The sequence below is a fragment of the Triturus cristatus genome, chromosome 7 (genome assembly GCF_964204655.1).
Source record: "Triturus cristatus chromosome 7, aTriCri1.1, whole genome shotgun sequence".
In the NCBI taxonomy this organism is placed as follows: Eukaryota; Metazoa; Chordata; class Amphibia; order Caudata; family Salamandridae; genus Triturus; species Triturus cristatus.
Genome location: NC_140590.1, coordinates 1,628,481,405 through 1,628,503,349, shown reverse-complemented (window position 1 = coordinate 1,628,503,349; position 21,945 = coordinate 1,628,481,405). Strand labels below are relative to the sequence as shown.

The 21,945-nt window shown below is 45.0% G+C and overlaps 1 protein-coding gene across 29 annotated transcripts in view; it reads right to left on the bottom strand.

Annotated features, from left to right (window-relative positions):
- The window catches only part of TPD52L2 (TPD52 like 2), a 167,454-nt gene extending 156,471 nt beyond the window's left edge, over positions 1 to 10,983 (bottom strand). For 23 of the 29 annotated variants that reach the window (XM_085619620.1, XM_085619621.1, XM_085619622.1 and 20 more), the window contains exon 1: positions 10,849 to 10,983. In XM_085619620.1, the coding sequence (XP_085475746.1) occupies positions 10,849 to 10,867 (19 nt within the window). In that variant the 5' untranslated portion in view covers positions 10,868 to 10,983. Of the gene's footprint in view, positions 1 to 3,798; positions 4,038 to 10,644; positions 10,676 to 10,848 lie in introns of those variants that run through there. The other 6 variants (XM_085619623.1, XM_085619643.1, XM_085619642.1 and 3 more) reach the window with 3 other exon arrangements.
- Between the last annotated feature and the right edge of the window lie 10,962 nt (positions 10,984 to 21,945).

The window sequence follows — 21,945 nt, the reverse complement described above, 5'->3', positions numbered from 1 at the left end:
CCACCCCGGACGTAGCGTTCCTCACCGAAACATGGACCAACACCTCCTCTGGACCAGCCATCGCCATCCCCCCACGGATACAAGATCTCCAGGAAGGACCGCTCCACCCGCCCGGGAGGAGGAATTGCCATTGTCCAAAAAGCCACCCTCCACCTGAGCATACTCCCCGATGAGCCCACAGACCTGATGGAACACCTTCACTTCAAGATACTGGCCATCCCTCTCACCACCCTCTGAAGAACCCTCATCTACCAACCCCCTGGACCCCGCGGACTTTTTGCTGAATCCAAAACAGACATCATCTCCCCGCATGCCATCACATTCACCAACTACACCCTGCTGGGAGACCTCAACTTCCACCTCGACAACCAACGGGACCCCAGCACCACATCCCTCCTGGACAACCTCCACAACATTGGACTCTGCCAGATCGTGACCAAACCCACGCACTCAGCAGGACACACCCTCGGCCCCCTCTTCACGACAGGAGACTCCATCACCTTTAGCCACACCACCGAACTCCCAAGGACCGACCATCGATGCGTCCACTTCACCTTCAGAACACCCACCATCTACAGACACCAGCACCTGCTCCCACAAAGAAACTGGACCAGAATCACTGATGACCAGCTAACATCATCACTCAGCAACTCCACCCCTACCATTGTGGAAAACGACAAGCCCAACGCCGCAGCCCGAACCCTGCACAGATGGATCACCGACAACGCCAACACCTTAGCCCCCCTCAAAAAAAAACAACAACACCTACGCCAAGAAAGCTAGATGGTTTGCCACCGAACTTCGAGTCCAGACGCACTTGCCGCCGTTTCGAAAAGGACTGGAGTAACACCAAATCCACAGAAGCCTACAACAACTTCAGAGCAGCCACCAAAGTCCACCACCAACTAATCAGAAAAACGCTGAAAAAAAGCAATCGAAGACAGAATCTCCAGCCACGCACACAACAGCAAAGAACTCTTCAACATTATCAAGGAGTTCGCCCAACCTACCAGCGAGTCCACCGACATCCCACCCTCACAAGACCTCTGCGACAAACTCAGCACCTTTTTCCACCACAAAATCCAGAGCATCTACGACAAATTCAACGAAGAAAACCAACACACTGAACCCTCACCAACCACCCCCGACACAATGAAGCCAACGATCGACAACTGGACAGCCCTCACCACCGAAGACACACTGAAGACGATGAACTCAATCCACTCCGGGGCTCCCACGGACCCCTACCCCCACCACATTTTCAACAGAGCCGCCGACACCATCGCACCCATGCTCCACCACACCATCAACCACTCCCTGGCAACCGCATTGTTCCCTGACTGGAAACACGCCGAGATAAACACCCTCCTCAAGAAACTCTCGGCGGACCCCACCGACCTCAAAAACTACAGAGCCATCTCCCTGCTCCCCTTCCCAGCGAAAGTCATCGAGAAAGCCATCAACAGCCAACTCGCCACATTCATCGGAGAGCATAACATCCTCGACTCCTCCCAATCCGGCTTCAGAAAAAACCACAGCACGGAAACCGCCCTCCTTGCCGCAACAGATGACATTCGCACCCTACTGGACAAAGGAGAAACAGCAGCCCTCTTCCTCCTCGATCTCTCAGCGGCGTTTGACACAGTCTCTCACCGTACCCTAATACGCAGACTTCACGACTCAGGAATTCAAAACAAGGCCCTCGTCTGGATCTGCTCCTTCCTCTCCGGCAGAACGCAGCGGGTCAGACTCCCCCTTTCCTCTCAGACCCTACACCAACCACCTGCAGAGTCCCCCAGGGGTCATCCCTCAGCCCTATGCTCTTCAAAATCTCCATGGCTCAGCTCGCCCCCATCGTAAGAACCTACGGACTCAACATTGTGTCATACGCAGACGACACCCAACTCATCCTCTCCCTATCCAACAAACCCAACACCGCCAGATACAACTTTCGAGAAGGCATGGAAGCAGTCGCCAAATGGATGAAAAACAGCTGCCTTCTACTAAACACCAACAAAACAGAAGTACTCATCATGGGCCACAGACCGACGCATGGAATGACACCTTGTGGTCCCCACGCCCTCCGAAGTCCGCCCACCCCCACGGACCACGCACCAAACCTGGGAGTCATCCTGGACTCCGAACTCAAAATGGACTGCCAGATGAACGCCATCTCGTCCTCCTGCTTCCACACCCTCCGCCTCCTACGCAAGACCTTCAAATGGATCCCCCTCGAACACGGAAAGGCCATCACTCACGCCCTGGTCACCAGCAGACTAGACTACTGCAACGCACTCTACGCCGGAATAAACAAAAACCTCACACGCAAGCTACAGAACACCGCCGCAAGACTGGTCCTCAACCTGCCAAGACACCGCCACATCTCCCAGCACCTGCGCACACTCCACTGGCTCCCCATCAAAGCTAGAATCACCTTCAAGATGATCACCCACGCTCACAAGGCCCTCCACGACACCAGATCAGCATACCTGAACAGCCGACTCAAATTCTACGCACCCCAAAGGACCCTACGATCAGCCCAGCTCTCTTATGCTGAGGTACCCCGCACCAGAAAAACCAGATCAGGCGGCTTCTCCTTCCTCGCGGCCAGAGCCTGGAACGCCCTCCCGCTCCACCTCAGACAAACGACATCTCTCCCCATCTCACAACAAACCTCAAAACCTGGATCTTCGACAGACCCCCTCCTTGATGGACTGGAACCCAGCGCCTTGAGACCCCTATGGGTGAGTAGTAGTACTCAACAAACTTGTGATTGATTGAAAAAAGGAGCAAAAGTGTACCTTTAAATATCTGTGAGCCATCACAGGCCAACTGGGGGAGCAGGTTTATCTGCCAGATTACAGGCCTAAACAAATGAGCTATTGAAATGCGGTTGAACAAAGAATTGCTCCAGGGCTGGCATCACAGAGAAACAGAGGTATAGTGCACCTGTGGGTGTGAAAAAGCACTGGGGAAAGCTAGTCTTCGCTGTCGCCTTGCTTTAACCTTAACCACTCTGCAAAATTCCTGCTGGTCAAGAGTCGAACACAATTCTCCAGCAAGAAAGTTACCTGCTCTACCTGCTATTATGGTCTGGTTTGACAAGGCAGCTGTCGCCAGACAATTGTGTGTGCACCACTAGAGAGGGGCTTTGGCTGCGACAACATATTGGGAGCCAGGAGTACATGATTTGATTGGGCAGCAGATATTTGCATCCACAAAAACATGCTTGCCCTCCAAACAGCTGTGATCATTTTATTTGTCCAGCTGCCTGAGCTTGACCTTTCAGTGGCACACACGACATTGTAATGCTGTAACAGTGCCTTACAATGATAACTAGATAATGTATGGCGGTGTTCTGTGGGAACGGCACAGATGGAAGGAGGGCAGTCATTAAACTATATGGATTTTTACGCCTGGCTTGACAGTGCAACTGTCAAAAAACCTTTTTACCAACAGCAATATTATTGTACAGTTATGTGCTTCCACACAAATACATAACCATCCCCATGCTATCTACATTTAATGCTTCACATCACCATACCACATTGCTTTAAAGCCAGACTGTTTCGTAACGTGAGAAGCCGGCTGCTTGCGGCCCTTTACTAGAAACACTTCCACCAGGAGATTAATAATCTGCTCCATGTTATACCTACGTCACCGGCACGCCCGATTGGGAAACAGATCGTTTTTCCGAAACAAATATATCCCGTTCAACAGGCAGGGCCCTCCGGGTAAACCATGCCGACACTTTCTTGGAAAACATATCCTTTTCCAATTGCCAAGTGTGCTACCTACCGAGCAGGAAGGACAGAAGAGCGGTCCCGAGGCTTCGAGCGCTACCTCAGCTGATGAGGAGGGGGAACGACTCGGTCTGAATTCTACCTGCGTGAGTCTGCGGCCTGCGTCCGAGCGCAGGTCTGAAGCCGGCCCTGTGGGGGCTCAGTACTTCACATGTCACCTCATCCAACACCTTCTCCCAGGCATGCACCGGTGAAGCGGCCCACAAGACGCCCGGCTGTTCTGAAGCGCTTCGAGGTCGCCACAAGAGGCAGGAGGGCGTTGAAAACACAACAATACCTGCGGGTCAAGCACAACAGGCCCGCCCGAGGGAGAGGGTGATGAAAGCACACAGGTATGCGCCACGCCCCGTACGTACCGAGTCTCGCCGCCAACGCTCCCGCAGATCTCGAGGGACACGCTTAAAAGGCAGCTCTAAGGCGCCTGCCGAGCAGAGGCTCCGCGGACTTTAGGGGGAGAAGGCCTGCAGCTAACACGCCCTAGCAGTAATCACCACAAACCCACCTCCCAGCCCGGCCACATGCACCGACATGCCAGCATTCGCAGACCAAACATCTGGGTAAAGGGATTAGAGACAGTAATCTCCTGTTCTGCAGATGAAAACAAGGCACGGCCGTCACCGCCCGTCATCCACGGCCCCCTGGGTTCACCATTATCGTCCCGTTTAACAAACATGCTAGTAGCTATGTCTTTAGGAATGGCCTTCTTAGCCCCATTTGGCAGTACAACGTCTATCACGCGTGTCTCATTAAAGGTGAGGCGCTGCTAAGGCCTCCCACAGACATCAGCCAGCTCACTCAAGACACTTCAAAGCGCATTCTGGAAAAACAGGTGCTGGTGTACCTCCGAGAACTGTTGTAACGGCAGCTGCGACTCAACGCCACTGCCCTACTTACTGGGCAGGACCTTTTACTCTCACGAGGGACTGTCCCTCAAAGGCACCGCACTTGAGAGCAAAGACGAACACAAGCACTGACCAATGGTGTCCAGGATCTAACTTACTTCATTGGTCACAGAAGCTTGATGAATGTGAGTGAAGTAATGACTTGTGAGTCTGTGTATGCAGTGACCAATAAAATAAAAACAAAGAACAGGAGCACAAAACTAAACATTAAACCAAAGTGGTGGAAAACCCAAACATATATTACACATCCCAAAAAGGAGTAGTGGCTAATACGGTCAGAATCCCTCGCAATGGAAAATCCACGGAATCCACAGTCATAAAAACCTGCAGATGAAATGGCCGTGAGCTCACAGAAGTCCAAAATTCAATCAGAAATCTATATACACAAAGTAGTGGTGGCTAACAGTACTAGGAGCTTTGTGACAAAAGCACAACCATACATCCACAAACTATCAGCAGTAAACAAGAGGTTAACTCAAAATGCCAGAAAGCCCACTCATGCAGTGCACCCCTAAAATGAGCCACAGAAAGGAAGATCCTTTATGGAAACCACAGATGTGTTTGTGTTGCTCCAAGAGATTTATTACCTCTTGCTAGGCTCTGGAATGTGCATTTCTGCCAAAAACACATTATTACCAAAGGAACGTAGAGGTGATCTCCAATTGACAAAAATTGAATCAGCTGTAGATACAGCACTTGCACGGCTGTACTGCCAATTCCAGCACTTTTTTTTTTTTTTTTTTACAATTCCCAGTGATTTCATATTAGGTTGTTCTTTAGCTGCAAATAAAAGTTGAGGTATTTTAATTTCACAAGTGGTTTTAAGGGGTTTATACCAGTTAAAAGAAAATATTAGTAAGATACTGTAAAACCTGTTGACTGCACCCACCACCAGAGTAATTACTCCTATAGCCATGCTATCTCTGAAGCAGCTTCAGCATCCATTACATTTTTAAAATCATTTTATATATTGTTGCTGTGTCATAGTGGTATTACAGTGTTTTATATCGAACATAAAAAGGACTGCATAAGAAAAAGAGAGAAAGAGTATCGGATTATGGAAGGGAATAATCATATTCAGTGTAGATTTAAGAGCATAGAACACAATAGTCAGAGCCGAAAAGAGTAGCTAAATATTTCTGTAATAACCTGAAAATCTGAGTGTTCAAGTGTTTCCTGAGAATGAGGAGAGAAAGCTATGTTTTTCAATGAGGTGCCAGAGAAATTCAGCATGTAGCCGCCCACAACAAAGTCTAATTCTGTGATTTGAATTAGTTGGATACGAACGTTTAGATTTCTGGGCGAAACAAGTCTTTGCTTCAAAGTCATCTTAGACTTCCTCAGATGGTGAGCAGGTCTGTTAAATAGGGAGGATTCTTTAAATAAAATGACTTCTAACCAAGACACTAAAACGTACATTCATTTCTGGCTCCCAACAGTAACCAGTGCCAGTCTCTTAAAATTGGTGAGAGGTGATCAAATGTATTTGGGGATGCTGGACGGCTAGCCGTGGGGAGTACTATTGCTTTCAGAGATGCCAGTATGGACTGCAGTATCCTCCCAATACGTTTTACCAGAGTGAAGACAAGAAATGAGAAAGGGGTGCGTTACACATTTAAGTCAGGGAAGGCACATGTGTCAGATTTTTTTCTAAGTGAGTGAAGATTATACTTGGCAGTTTTTGCTACTAAGTTGACATGAGAGCATAGTGAAAGGGTGGAGTCTAGAGTAAAGCACACTGATTTTACTGAGGAAGGGAAGAAGCATTTTTATTACATTTAGTCTGTCAATGGGTGAGGGGTTGGCTTGTTTTTCTGTCTAGGCCTGGTAGCTAGAAGTCCACATTCTGGTGGATTTATCAGAAAGTTGTAAGACATCCAAATTTGAAGTATTGACAAGCCTGAGCACAGGATGACAGTGTCAATGACAGAGGAAGCTTTCAAGTAGATCTATTTGTCATGAACATATTGCTGGATTGAGGGGCCTTGTCCCTCGAATAGAAATGAAAAGTGAGGGATCATACTCTGTGGAACATCGCATGGCAGCATAACGCATTCAAATTTGTACGTTTCAACCTTGACAAATTGTGGACAACCCGATATAAAGCATGAGAACCAACTTAGAATTTTGCCTTCAAAAACAGGTGCTGCTCTGATAAGAAAAGTAGCCTGTGGTGATCAATATTGTCACCTGCAGATGAGAGGTGAAAAAAAGAGCAACAGGGATCTCTGTCTAAGATAAAATAAATGTTGCCCAGCATATTTAGAGGGGTTGTTTCAGGACAGAAGCTAGTACAGAAACCAGATTGATTGGCTCGTGGAGGTGGGAAATCAAAGTAATTGGTTAGCAATGCATATTTTGATGGTTTTCTAGAGCCATGAGTAGGTTTAAATAAGACTAAATTAATGCAGCAACAAAAAAGTCATACTATGTGGGTAATGAGGTACATTTTGCAATAGTATTAGTTCATTATTTTGTCATTTTTAAACATGTTAACACTGTCTGGGCAAAGTTTTCCCCTCAGTAGTACCAGTTTAAGGAACACAAAGGTGACCAGACACCCTTTGGAAAGGGCCTTCCACTGCACAGAAATACGTATCACGGTGTTTTAAGTACTTTTGATCCATTTGAGCTAGATACATTTTTAATGTTAAAATCTGCAGATTATGCAGCAGATGATGGATTAAGTGGCAAATACAGAAATCCATAATTATGCAGTAAACGCTGCAGCCACAAAATCGCATATTTCCAGTGGCCATGATGTTAGGATTTATGGGTAGTAAGTGGTGAATTTAGCACCTTGCAGTGTTGGTCTTTGGTGATTGGGAAGAAGGAATCCTAGGTGTTCTAGTTATGGGATCTATTATTGTTGGTTAAATTGGTTATGATATTTTCCAAAAAGCCTTTGACTTTATCCGTTAAGTGGGACAGGAATTCGATTTATTTAGCAGAAAACGAGTTGCCTACAGATTTTCATAGAGGTATACTTTGTGTGCATGTAGCTCAATATTTTTCTACTGGGGTTGGGGGACGTAGATGTTTGTTCTTGGAACAAATTGGACTTGATGACAAGAATCACTTTCTTTCCGTCTCTTTCAAGAGCTTTCATAGCCAAATGGTAGTAGTAAATCCAACTTTAAATTATAAACTGAACAGTCGGCAAGGTGAAGTTGTAAGACAGCTAAAATAGTGAATAATAATAGAAGAGGAAAATTCCAAGGAGACCGATGAGGATTTTTTCTTCCAAGGTAGGGGAAGACGAATGAAGGAAATCAAACTAAGGATGAAAAAGCAGAAGAAAATTTATGACAGGAAAACTTCGAAAAATGCATGCAAATATATCTATACTTTTAACCATTCCCCTGGAATACTGAGCTGCTGACCAGGCGCACAACACCCATTGGACTCAAAGGGCTTCAGCCCCCCCGTCGTGTGTGGCAGCCCGGGATGAGACAGCTTCCCGGGCACGCACACAGCCGCACCCGAGCACTTCACTGGTCTTTAAAAGACCATTTGCATGTTAATGAGGCCTTCCTGTTGTTTCACCCCTTCTAAGAGCCCCTGCAGCTCCACTCTGCCTATTGCTTAAAGATTCAGCCCCCCCCCCCGAAATTTGCCTCTAGTTGCGCCTCTGCAGTTGACTATGCCCTGTTGACCACAGAGGCAAGTACACCATGACGCCTTGGATGGGCTGGTGGAGGCACAAACAAGAGCAGCAGACAGCAAGAAAGAGGTGGACAACCAACACTGAACTTAACACAGTGAATTAGGGGATGCCACCCACTAACAGAATCCCAAAGACAGAAATGTGCAAGACTGCAGGAGTTAAGCAGAAAAAAGTACTACAAGTCACTTGAGCATCACATCTAGGCCAAAGTCTAAAGCAAGCCATTATAACCATACTTTTAATCTTGCAGTTAATGTCCTAAAAAGGTAAACTTCCTATAGTGCTACCACAGCTCCATCAATTTCTTGTTCAGAGCACTGCCAACATTGGAATGTTTGTTGCGTGATCCCACCACTGTACTTATGAGTTTGCAAAACCTGAAATGTATCATGACAGGGCAGAAATTCCACACACAAGATGGAAACATACTGTATATAAGGTTTTCCAAATCACTTTAGTACTCCCTGTGAGAGAAAGTATCTTCACTGGATTCCCACATCACAAACGTGGGAAACATATGACACATAGCAGCACCAAATAAACTACTGGCATGAGTACAACGCCTTGTCCAAAGGCCTCAACAAAAAAATTAGCAGACACTATAGGAAAGTGGGCTAAATATTCTCGGTTGGTTAAAGAAAAATGTGGAGCCAAAGAAACACTAGTCCCAAGATCAGAAGTTCTAAAAATAATCTGGAACACAGAACTGGAGCAAGAGCACAACTGAATCAATGTTGTCTATAGACAGACACAGCTTCCCAAATCTCTGAAGAACTTGTACCCTCTCACTAGTCCGAACATAATTCTTAACTCCTCTTCAAACCAAGAGTGAGCAATCAAAAGCTTATCAGTGAAACTCAAAATAATGAGCGTTTTGACGCCAGACCTGAGCACCGTCAGCTTACCATGAGCCTCTGAATATTTTTCCTCCATTGTTATACATCAAATGTCAATTAATCGTCTATTTGCAAACTTTTAAACGTATTTATTTCATAACTTGTATTTTTATTGTATGCTGTGCACCAAAGGACAGCAAGTTGAAATCTGCAAAATAAAACGAAATCTCTGGATTTGTAACCACCCCTCCCTCTCACATCCTTTTATCAAGACAGCAAAATTAATGACTGCCACACTAGGACATCAGCCCCAAAAGTTAGTACTCTGGTATTAACAAAGTACCAAAATATACAATTTTAAAAGTACTGTTACTAACTGTGTAAAATGTTTAAAAATAGTTTCATATTTAGCAACCTACTTACGCAGAAGTCTTGTTTTATATACATCAAGATGAGCATGAGAAGATGAAACTTTCGCTGTGGTTGTGTTACATAGCCAACTAATTTTTTCTGATAAACCAATTCTAAGCTTCCAAGAAGAACAGAGGGCATAAAGAGAAGTCTGGGCTCGACCAATTGCATCTCAGAGAGTGGCGAGTCCTACATAAAACAAGATATCAAAAAGTGCAACCAAAGAGAAAAAAAGGCGAACAGTCCATGTATAGATAGGACAATGCAAAGAACTGTCAATAGTGGCAGTATGAGATGATGTTGCTGAGGGGATGAGTCGAAATTACGCCTAACAAACTAGAGGTTAAATAGAGTAATAACGACCGTGTGGTGCGGGAGCACCCGTCCTGCGGCCTGGTGAGGGTCCGGGTGCCCGTGACGGGGTCCATCGGGCCAAGGGAGGCTCCCCAGACCTGGCTGGGATCAGAAGCAGGTACCGGGCCAGGTGGGTGTGTGGCTGGCTAAGTCTTTTCCTTGCGGAAGTAGGAGTTTTACTTTACAAACAGAATGACATTTTAGCATTGAGTCTGCCAGCCAAGTTCACCAACTTTAACTAGGTTCAAAATGTACAAATATGAATAGTTTGTAAACAGCACTGCTGTACTAACGAACTATTTCAGGCAGCTTTTCGTTCCTTGCATTAGGGCCCATAGCACCCTTGCTCAGCCGCTCTTACATATGCACACGGGAATCACGTAAACGGGACAATCAGACCGTGTAATAAGTTAAATAATTTTAATTCCTCAAATAGGTTAGTCTCTCACTCATTCATTCCGGTTAACTCTCCCTTTACTTAGATTGTTCACCCGCCTCTTCGCCCTATCCTTTCCCCCACACCCCATTACTCCCCCCTCTTCCCTATTACTTCTACTCCACCTGTCACCCACATTCCTCCACTCTCTCCCACCCCCTCAACCCTAACACTGCTCCTATCGCTCGGATGTATGTTCTCTTACCCCTTGGCGCTGAACCTCCGCCACACCTACCACGTAAATTTATCATGATCCATAGACTCGCCCTTTCCCGTCATCCACACCAGCTCTCCTGCCTTTCCCATCCTGGCAACGTATCGATCTCCCCCATATTCATGCGCGTACTTCCAACTGCCCACACCTTAAGATTCTCTGCCACCATCCCATTCTCACAGCCCCCCGTTCCTGCCCCTTCACAATATTCCGTGATCCTCTCACCCTGCCCCGCGGGCTCCATTTCTCTCCGGTTTCGTAAACCGCTCACACACAGTGCTGACAGTAACCGGAACCAGCAGAGCTAGCAACGTCAGCGCGCGAGACGCAGAAACAAGACTACAGTGAAGGGTCGTGGACATAGAGGTAGGACACTTCAGCCCTACGAGTGCTCTATATTCATCCGCCTCTACCCTCCCCCCCCCCCCCCCCCCAGCTCCGCCGCAAAATAAAACAAAAGTAAAGGAACGTTCCTAACAAACTAAAACAATATTCTCGAAAGAAGGAAGTGAGGTAAGAAAGGGAAATCAGATATAAAAACGTAAAAGGAACAGGTGGCTATATGATCTACCAAAGAGGAGCATTTATGACGTGATCCATTTGCTATAAAAGATCATAATTTATTAAATAATGTACGATTTTGATGTTTTGATATTCTATTTGATATTTTTTAACAAAATAAAGAGATATATTTTAGTTTTCTACCGATCGTTACAGTCTAACGTCGAAGTATACATATGAAAGATGGCGCTTCGTGTAGTACAGCTCATGGCCAATGGGCGTCAGCTTAATTCCCGTTGTCCGTCTTCTTTGTAGATGGCTTGTTTATTAAAGCACCATACAAGAGAGGGCTGAACTTGGACGTATTCTAGATGTGGGCGAGCTAACAAATTAACATAGAGAGCCGAGCAAAGGGAAAACCCCCTGCACGAGACAGAAAATATTTGCCATGTAAATCATGCAACAGACATCATTTAAAAAGATGTAAACTCTCTCCCAAATTGAAGATGTTTACTTATTTGACACACGGAAATATGTGTTTCACATTAGCACATCTGATTATTTATTATTAAAAGTGTTAGAAGGTTAACATGATATTGGAAACATTCTTGCTCCTGAGCTCTGATGACGATGCCATTTGTGAATTAAGAGGCAAATTACTTGTAATCTGTGCTTTTTTTTTGTAGATGGAGACACATTATAGTCCATTAAATCAAAAACAAAAGGTTTTTGTACATCACATATCCAGACAGCACGTATTTAAAGGTTTTGTCATATGGGTTAACGAGGAAAAAGGAGGCTCGGTGGAGTAATATATTTGCTTGCGATCACACAGTATGGTCAAGCGGGGAACCAGGATTGATCCTAGGTTTTCTCGTTTCACATTTTGCAATTCAGCCACTAGAGGGGTGTCATTTTCTCTCATTTTAACTTCAAATGTTTATGCTTTGTTTTCAATTCTTGCCATATGAGGGTAGAGCGTGTGTGACAGGCAGAAGTCATATGAAAACTTTTATGGTTTTGGGCTTGAGGGTCCGAGAGGACCTTGAGCTGAGCGAAAGCCAGGCTCATGCCTAGCTCAAGCAAGCATTCAATGGCTTGCCCACCTCTAATATAGTATGTGCCTTGGGCTCCGAATATAGTGATTGATCGAAAACAAGAGCAGCAGGCAAATATTTGGAACTCAAACAGTCCCTTTCCATTATTTATACTTATAAATGGTGTATGAAGATTGATTAGTCTTTCCAAAATGCTTATGTATTCTTGTGGTTTTATATTGCACACATTAGGCCCAAGGCCATCAGAGCACTTTACAAGACTACAAGAAGATGAATATGGATATTTCAACATAGAATTAACAGATAAGCAAAGAAAACACATAGACCAAGCAGTTCAAATCAGGGGTGAAATGTCAAGCAGATTGCAGTTGAATAGATATGATAAGTAAAACAAGAATTGGCATAGCCAATAGGTCTCGCCTTTGGGACCTTATAAGTGTTTAACCATGCATCAGTTAATGTGTTGCACCAAGGATATTGTGCTGCATTGCTTCAAAGTACGTCAAAGGGAAAATTAAGTCCCATAATTTTTGTTTTGTAAATCTCCCTCTTCCTTGTATTAAAATGTTGTCTTTTATAGAAGTGATCGTCTAAATCATTATCCAAATTGTCTGCCAAATGGGAAGCTTTTGAGATCCTTTTTAAATGTAAGACAATATTGTGCAAGGCTCTTGTGGGAGGTAGATTCAGATCCTTGGAGTACTACCAGAGAATGCCTGTTTTATAAAACCTTCTTGCTTGAATTTTGAAGGTTCCAAAAGGAGGGTCGGACTGGGACAGAAAATAGGCCTGAGCAGCAAAATAAAAGTGTCCTACATAAGCGAATCAGATAGCTAAAAAAGTGTCTCACGTTCTTCAAATTGGGGCAGTCTGACTTGACTTTGAAGGTGACAATCCTTCACCAGTGCCTTCTTCCTGACATGTAGGTCACTGGATGTGGCTTTTTACTTTTCAGTTACCTTTACGTTCCGTTCTTCACATTTGGCATATATGCTCCTTTTTAATTGTGAAAGGGGATTCCAGGATGGGTGGTCATGGAAGAAGTCAACCATAATGTGCCACAGGCACAAGTTTGTTAGGAAGCAGTGAGTGGTAGAATGAGAACTGTTACAATATTAACATGTGTATGGCCCTTATTACGAGTAGCCCAGCACTTTGATGTGATAATTATTGCATTAATTAACAAGTTACTTACCTTTGGTAATGCCTTATCTGGTAGAGACTCTATTAAGCCGCAGATTCCTTGCCATAGAATATCCCCCAGGCGTCACACTGGATTCAGAAAAGTTTTGGTGAGCGGAACCCCTGCAGGCCGGTAGGTGCCGTCAAATGGCTCCGTATGGCACCATCGGCGTTGAATGCACCCGAAGTGAGATAGGAGCTACCCCAGCGCACTGACATCAGCTTCTTTCTGCAACTTTCCATGCCAGAAGTCCAGAGCCACAAGGAACACTGACCACTGGTGCTTTAAGCTAGGGCCCTTAAAAGGGGAACATCCCTTAACTTTTAAATCCGTTCACACAGTGTGGAGGATGGGTATGTCGGTAAGGAATCTGCGGCTAGATAGAGTCTCTACCAGATAAGGCGTTACTGAAGGTAAGTAACTTGTTCATCTGATAGAGACTTCTTGCTGCAGATTCCTCTACGAAAGCATACCTCCCCAGAAGTGGGGGCTGGGATACAGATTAAACTAAGAAGTCCGGTTGGACCGAATAGGCAAAGTGACCGTCAATCTGGACCTGGCTGTCCAGACAGTAGTGCTTTGTAAACATGTGCAGGGAAGTCGATGTTGCTGCCTGACAGATATCCGGGACAGGATCTTCACGAGCTAAGGCAGTGGTCACAGCCTTGGCTCTGGTAGAATGAGCTCACAAGCCTCAGGGGGGTTGCTTTTTTGCCAGTGCGTAGCAGATCTTGATGCAGAGCACTATCCATCCTGAGATGGTTCATTTCTGCTCGCCTTCCCTGTCTTTCCTCTGATGTATCCCACAAAGAGTTGATCATCTTGATGGAGCGGGTAGAACAACATTTTGTATACCCCCCCCTATTCTGCATGAATATACGAATTGAATAATCTATTAATTATAATATTACTAAATAAGTTTGCATGTGTATTAATCAACCTTATTAATATACGAAATATACATGGGATTTGCATTTTGCATGGCTGAATTATTGTTATTATTAAAATACGTACGCATACTAACAGTAGTATATGTATTAAATAGAATACTGCATGATAAATGTGGCTTTTGTGACGTTATCGTTGTGTTGCCCTAGATGACATCAAATGGGTGAATATAAACGCTTTAAATGTCGCTATACGCTAGATAACTGCAAGCACATAGAGGGATTAGTAAGGGGTTAACATATTATTAATTATTTCTATGTATTAATTACTTTTAAGTGTTTGTTTCGCTTAAGTTGTCCATTGGGCCTAAAAACAAGATGGCCGCTAACGTAACACGACGTGATAGCCACATTCCACGAGGTTTCGGGCGAAGTGCGACTGCGCAGCTATTTGTTCCTCTGGCCTCGTAATGACCCATGTCATACTGTGCCCAAGCAGGGCCATGGTAGGAAGCCAGCCAAGTACCATAACACAGGACCGTTACAAGAAACCGGAATAAACTAAAACGATTACCTAACCTCTTGAACTGTGTGAAACCTCACCAGACGATCCCAACCGACCAATGGGAGAAGCCCAAATCCTGCAAAAATGTTACATCTTGACTTTACTTTATTATAAAAATGACGGTAGAATAGAGAGAAAGAGCTATGCTTTCCTTTTTCCTTTTTGCTGACGGAGACGACGGTGACGCTACGTGACTGCTGCGTTCCTGAATCTTTGACAGACTGAATGCTGCCCATTTCCTTGATGAACTGCGAACTTTATAAAATTTATGGGCACTATTAGATGCTTGCACGTCTCTGGTCCTTGTCCATTCTTGGGACTGTAGCGTGCTGCATGAAGAACTTTCGAATTCCAACTGATTGACGACTAAATTTGATGACTTAGAGGATGACCGATAGCCAGATTAGGTAAATATGGTGTTCTGTGATTTACGAAAGGTTTAAAACTTACTAGACGGAACAAAATTCTTGCAATAATTAGATAAACAACTATTGATTAACAAGCAAATGTGTTTTGTTGTTTATTGAGGGAGGATAGATCAAATCTGAATGTGGATTTAGCTGGTGTAAATCACCATACTGATCCAACTAAATGATCCATTGATCACGTGGGAGGAGTATCTTGATGTTTAGGATTAAGGTCTGTAGGTGTGAGGATATTCATGCATAGTTATGTAATATAATATTTTGACTATAGGTTATAAGATATTCCTTTCATGTCAGCGCTTGGAACATTCATCTCTCCTGTAAGTGCAGACCAGTGAGAAGTGAAGTGTGAATGTTGGTGATATGGGCCCCACCAATGATTGTATGAGTGAATGTGTTAATGTGATATTTGGTCTGTGACGAAGGGAGGATATTTGGTACGGGGTTTGTCCTGATCTCCGTTACCCAGGTTTCCGCGCTTCAACAGTTTTTCTGGTAGCAGAGTTATGGTTTTTATTGTTTTGGTTTGGTGATTATTGCCTGTAAATAGCTTATTGATTATTGGAAAGTATTGGTTTATGTATTAACACCCTATGTTGAGTCGCATCGAGTTCTATGTTGTTTGACGGCTTATGGGATGTAGGAAGTCGGAAGTTTGTAACGGTTCCGTAGCAGAGCAGAGGTAAGCGCTGCTCTCGGGAAAGACGGAATTGTTGTTGCCCTGTAGGTACACAGGGGAAACGTGTAACGAGTGAAGTTGCACGATGCATTGTCTGGGTTCGATTCGGTGACATCGTCGTGTGTTGCCATTAGAAATATCTCCTGTATGAAAGAAGTGTATGGTAGCGAAGGTCACCTGTGAAATTTTGGTCTTAGGTACCAGGAGTCCAGAAGGAGCTCTGATAACACTTATCACTGGAAAGGTAATAGGTGTTCCCTAAGCTTGTTAGAAGAATAAAGTAGTGGGAAGTGCTACTTTTTTAACAAATGTCATAATTCTGTAGTAGGACAGACTGTTCTCGGGAAAGACAGAATTCTGTGTGAATGAACTACATTTTCCGTGTGAAAGTGCGTGAATGAAAAGGCATTCGGGTTAATTGTGAAACTCTGGTTTTATTTCTCAGGAGCATTGGGTCTCCAACTAGGTGTCTTAATTCTGGAGAAACAGCCAATGCTTGATAGAAGGATAAGGTAGAGGGATGTGCTACTTTATCAACGGAAGTAACGATTCCGTAGTAGGGCAGAGGTAAGCGCTGCTCTCGGGAAAGACGGAATTCTAGTGAGAAAGGTCATTAACTATTCTTTGATTAGCGAAGCGGACAATGGTGGCGTTTTTATGTAGTTACTAACAGATTTGTAAATAAAAAGAACGTAAGAAAAGTTACCGATAAAATTTGTAAAGGAGGGGTCAGCAGGAGCAGGAGTTGCGACAGCGAGAAAAGCTGACGTCAGAGAAGCCGCGCTGGGATTGGCTAGTCAGTAAGAAACGTAGACGCCCTTGAGTGATACACTAGTGTATGCCGCTAGGAGTGGAGAATTACAGGGTGACGTAGACGCTGCTGATTGTTGCGTAAGTGTGAGACGCACTGGGATTGGAGAATTGAAGAAGTGACATATACGCTCCGGATTGGTGCGTTGGGGTGAGTCGCGCTACGATTGGTTAAAATAACAGAACAGTCGAAAGGAAAAGACTAGCGATACACGAAAGACAAGATGATGTATTACGATCCACCTGAAAAGGAGAAAAAGTCCTGGTTTGGGAAAATCAAGAAATTGTTTAAAAAGGACAAACCGATTGTGACTAGAGAGGGACAGTTGCTTCCTCCACCGAAAACCCCTGCATCCTTTATGGTTGCAAAATACAGATATCATACTTGTATTTGGTTAGATAATTGGGTGAAATACACAAAGAATGATGAAGTTTTGGCATTTCCAGAGCACGGTTCGTTTAATTTAGCGGTTTTGAGAAATTTGAGAGAGAAAATGATGAATCTAGAACCCAGACCTAGACCAACACAGTTTGAAGCACTAACAGAATGGGAAGATTAGATGCATGACAGAGTGAGACAGAGGAGTGGCGGAAGATACAGATACATGTCTGGTAGATATGGGCATGAATATCATGATGACAGAATGAGGAGGTGGCGAAATGCAATTTTGACTGAGGGGTTGTTTCTTGTAAGAAACGTTGAAGAAATTGGAGGTAAAAAATGTACAGAAAAGAGACATAATATAGAATCAAGAGGGTATGGAGTGAATGAATCGGAGGATGATGTTCTTGATGACATGTTTTATAAAAATCCACCCCCATATCAACCAGAATCTGAAATGTTGACACCAAGTGCCCCAATGAGAGAAAATTTGCGAATCATTAAGACTGAACCAGTTCCCCGAGAATTAGGGAAAAATAATTATTTCAGAGAAATAGAGAGAAAATCAGATGATAAAGTGAGTGGTGAAAGTTCGGCAGAATTAGCAAAAACAACTTTGGAATTAACTGAAAAGATAAGAAAATTGACTAAAAACCTAGAAGCTGTGACTGTTCTCGTGACTATGGGCCCTGTTATGCCTATTTTTGATAAACAGAAAGATAGTGAACATTATTTAACGGTTCCTTATAACAGTAATAAACAGAATGAGAGTCCAAAGCAAAGTATAGATGAAAATCCATGGAGACAAACAGTGAGTACAATCGAGCCAAATGTTACTAGAAACCTGATATTAAGTCCAAATATAACAGAAAGACCTACAAAGACAATGGAATCAGTATTAGAGTCTCAAAAAGACCTAGAACGAAGTAATGTAGAGAAACCAGTAGGTCCTACTTCAGAGGAATTAAGTGAATGGTTGAGAAGCTTGCAGAGAATAGACAAAGAATCCCAATCAATAGATGTGGCCAAACTACGAATGGTTCTGGAAGAATTAATAGATATTGAAAAAGTCCTTAGAAAGCCTAGAAATGCCTGAAAATTCAGTGTTAGTGCAATACATCGATGACCTTCTAGTGGCGTCGAAGACTCGTGAAGCTTGTGTAATGGACACTATAGCTTAGCTGAATCATCTGGCCGATGGAGGACTTGAAGTGTCACCATCAAAGTTGCAATTTTGCAAAAAAGAAGTACATTATTTAGGCCATAATATCGAAAAAGGACTGAGAAAAATAACAATAGACATAATCAGGATCATAAAAGGAATGAGAGCCCCTATGACGCAAAGAGAGGTGAGAATGTTTCTTGGAATGGTTGGATATTGTCGTCAGTGGATAAGCAATTTCTCCCTGATTGCAAAGCCTTTGGTACGTGTTAGACCTGTCAGCCCTAGGGTGGTCTCCCCCTCTACTTTTGATCGTGCCTCATGTTTTCCACCCTCATTTTGATGTTGGACTTAGGTCTCCGGGCGCCTTTTCATTGCCAACCAATGTTAAGGTGCAGGTGCTCCCTTCTCCCAAGATGGCTGCCACAGGCCCCTGCTACTGCAGAGTGGTCTTTCTAGTAGCACCCTATCTGCCAGGAGCTGGCTGGAACCCCACAACAATGTTGCGACACCAGCCCGCCATTTTTGTCCCATAGGTAGAATGGGGAAGCTCCTGGAATGTGCTGGAACCTTCTAGAAGGGAGGTGTGTTTTTACTTTTGCCGCCTTGGATAGAGGTCACCTGACCTAGGGCTACTTAACAGAGGGAGGGAACATTTTCTAGGCAGTTGGTCAGTTGGGGTAAAGCAGAGCTGGAGAATCCACGCCGGAGTTTTAGGCGGTAGGGCCTAGCCAGGGACTTATGCCTCTGAGAGTGACAGGATTTAGGTGCTGCCCCTTAAGTGAGTGAGGGACCCTGTAAAGCCCACTGATCTTGCCCAGCAGTAGGAGGACCCAGGGAACCTCTGCCCAGCCTGACTAGGAAGGAACTAGTCACCAACTCAATCCCGCCCACCCAAGGAACAGAACCCCAAGGGCACCAGTGACACCTGCGCCACAAAGACTTTATGCTGAAACTTCATGCCAAAACTGAATGCTGAAACTTCATGCCGAAACTGAATGCTGAAACTTCATGCCAAAACTGAATGCTGTAACTTCATGCCAGAACTGAATGCTGAAACTTCATGCCAAAACTGAATGCTGAAACTGCGTGCCGAAACGGATTGCCGGACTGCTGGGGATCAACCAGGTACTAGCGCAGGGACCCCTGCGCTCCCCGACCTGGCCTGTGATCCCCTGCGTCAGACCCCCGTCGAGCGCTGAGCTCGCAGTCCTCCCGCTTAAGTTGCCAACCCCCCCCCTGGCGCGGGGACCTGAAGCGCGCTCACCGCCACGGCCCGGAGGCCTGAAGTGTGCCCCATCATCGAGTCGGGGCCCGCGGATAAGCCCGGGGCCCCGTCGCTGCCGTCGCAGCTGCTGTCGGAGGCGTACGAGGCTGTGACCTGTCCCCCGCCGCTGCGCGCATAGATTGCGGGGCCCGGAGCTGTGCCGGACGCCGCTGCAGAGAGGACCCCCCCGGACGCCGATATCGAGGTAACCCCCAGGGGCTGGGAGGTAACGTGGCCGTGTGGAGGCCTGGGACTCGCCCCCCTGCTCCCCGGGAGGCTTGGGAAGGACCCGGTGCGCCCCCTGTTGATCGGGCCATTAAGAATAATGGGGTAACCCAGTGACCCTCAGAACCTGGGTGTATACATAGAGCAAAAATATTGGTTCTGTTGGGAATACGCTTAATTTAAATGACATTAAATGTGTTTAGATAGCTATTGAAATTTATGCTTAATCACTTTCATACACACACATATAGAAATCATTAGTTTGAAAAAACTGAGAGATAAGTTTCCTTTTAAACTATATTTGAATCCACATATATATTATTACTGTACAGGACTGACCAAAAAACATTTAAATCACGACATATATAATGACCAACAGTGCATAGTAACATAACAATCAACATACATGACATCAAACTGAATACACACAAATGTAAACAAATATGTGTTTCTTTAAATGAAGTTGATCCAAAGTAAATTGCATATAACACCACAACATATATCTTCTATTTTTCAAATGATGAAATTGCATGGACCAATCTGATGAATAACGTCGACGTTTCGACCCTAGGTTAATGTGTAAGTTTGTACGCATCAATGGCGGGTCTTCCTCAGGACAATAGTCTAAATGTCAGCCTGAAGGCTAGGAAAATTAATCAATCCTAGTGTCACATATGGTAAATTCAATGGACTTTGATCTTCGTCTGTTCAATATTTACTCTTAGAGATTGAACAATCACAGGTCGGGGGACGGTGCCGTCAAACCGATCACCGAAATTCGGAGCGCAATAAATCAGCTTCCAGTTCTCCACACGCCGGACAAGAAATGTTCCTGTTGATCGGGAGCGGCACCGCACTCTGAGACTCTGATTCCCCTCCGTGGGATTGCCCCTTTCCTTGAGACTGCCGCGTGTCAGGAGTGCTCAATGCTTTATGTATCCGAGTAGCGCTTTATCCTCAAGTTCTGCTCAGAAGAGTTCAATGCTTTATGTATCCGAGTAGCGCTTTATCCTCAAGTTCTGCTCAGAAGTGTTCAATGCTTTATGTATCCGAGTAGCGCTTTATCCTCTAATTCTGCTCAGAAGTGCTCAATGCTTTATGTATCCGAGTAGCGCTTTATCCTCAAGTTCTGCTCAGAAGTGTTCAATGCTTTATGTATCCGAGTAGCGCTTTATCCTCAAGTTCTGCTCAGAAGTGTTCAATGCTTTATGTGTCCGAGTAGCGCTTTAGCCTCAAGTTCTGCTCAGAAGTGTTCAATGCTTTATGTATACGAGTAACGCTTTACCCTCAAGTTCTGCTCAGAAGGGTTCAATGCTTTCTGTATACGAGTAACGCTTTATCCTTAAGTTCTGCTCAGAAGTGTTCAATGTTCTATGTATACGAGTAACGCTTTATCCTCACGCTCCGCTCCGAAGCACTAGGGAGGCCCGGGGTAGAGTTAGGCTTGCCAGGCCTGCCTTGAAGAGCCGGTCCCAGCCCAATTTCGAAGCGCTAGTTACCGTGCCCATAATCGCACTAGATACCGCGCGTGGGGCCACGGCAGAGTGAGACTTTAGTGGTGGGAGGGGCGCAGCGCTGGTTAACCGCTGTGTTTACCGCTTCTCCCCAGATTCGCGAGGTATTGCCATTGGAGCCATGAAGCAGCGCTCTGGAATCTGACGCCTAGGTATACAGGTGTGGCCTACTGTATTATGATGAAGTAATGGTGAATCTAAAGCTAAGGTATTCAGGTACTGCCTATGTGACCGTAATGAAATGCTGGTGATGCAAATGCTAATGTGTTCAAGTGAGGCCCATTGCCATCTCAGGAACTGTGCTTGCATATTTGATTAGATAGATAAAGCTGATTAATTTGAATTGATCTTACTGTGTGGCGTCCCTTATTGTGTACGTTTCCTGCTTCAGGGGATGAGTGTGTTGTATGGTCGCTTTACACATAAGCCTTTGGGTGCCCAGCCGCTCGTGTCACGTTACCCCCTTAGGGCTTGGTGACCCCAGGTCTTACATTGTTGGCGAGCGGTGGGATTAGGACCTGTTACCATACAGCACCCTCCCGTGAAGCGGAGGGCGCCACAATTAAACGCCTATTGTATTGAAGCTCTGCAACTGTTATTACTGCACTGATTGCATTCCACTGTCCAGACTGAGGGTGTAAAATCCTGGTTAGCTTGAAACTGT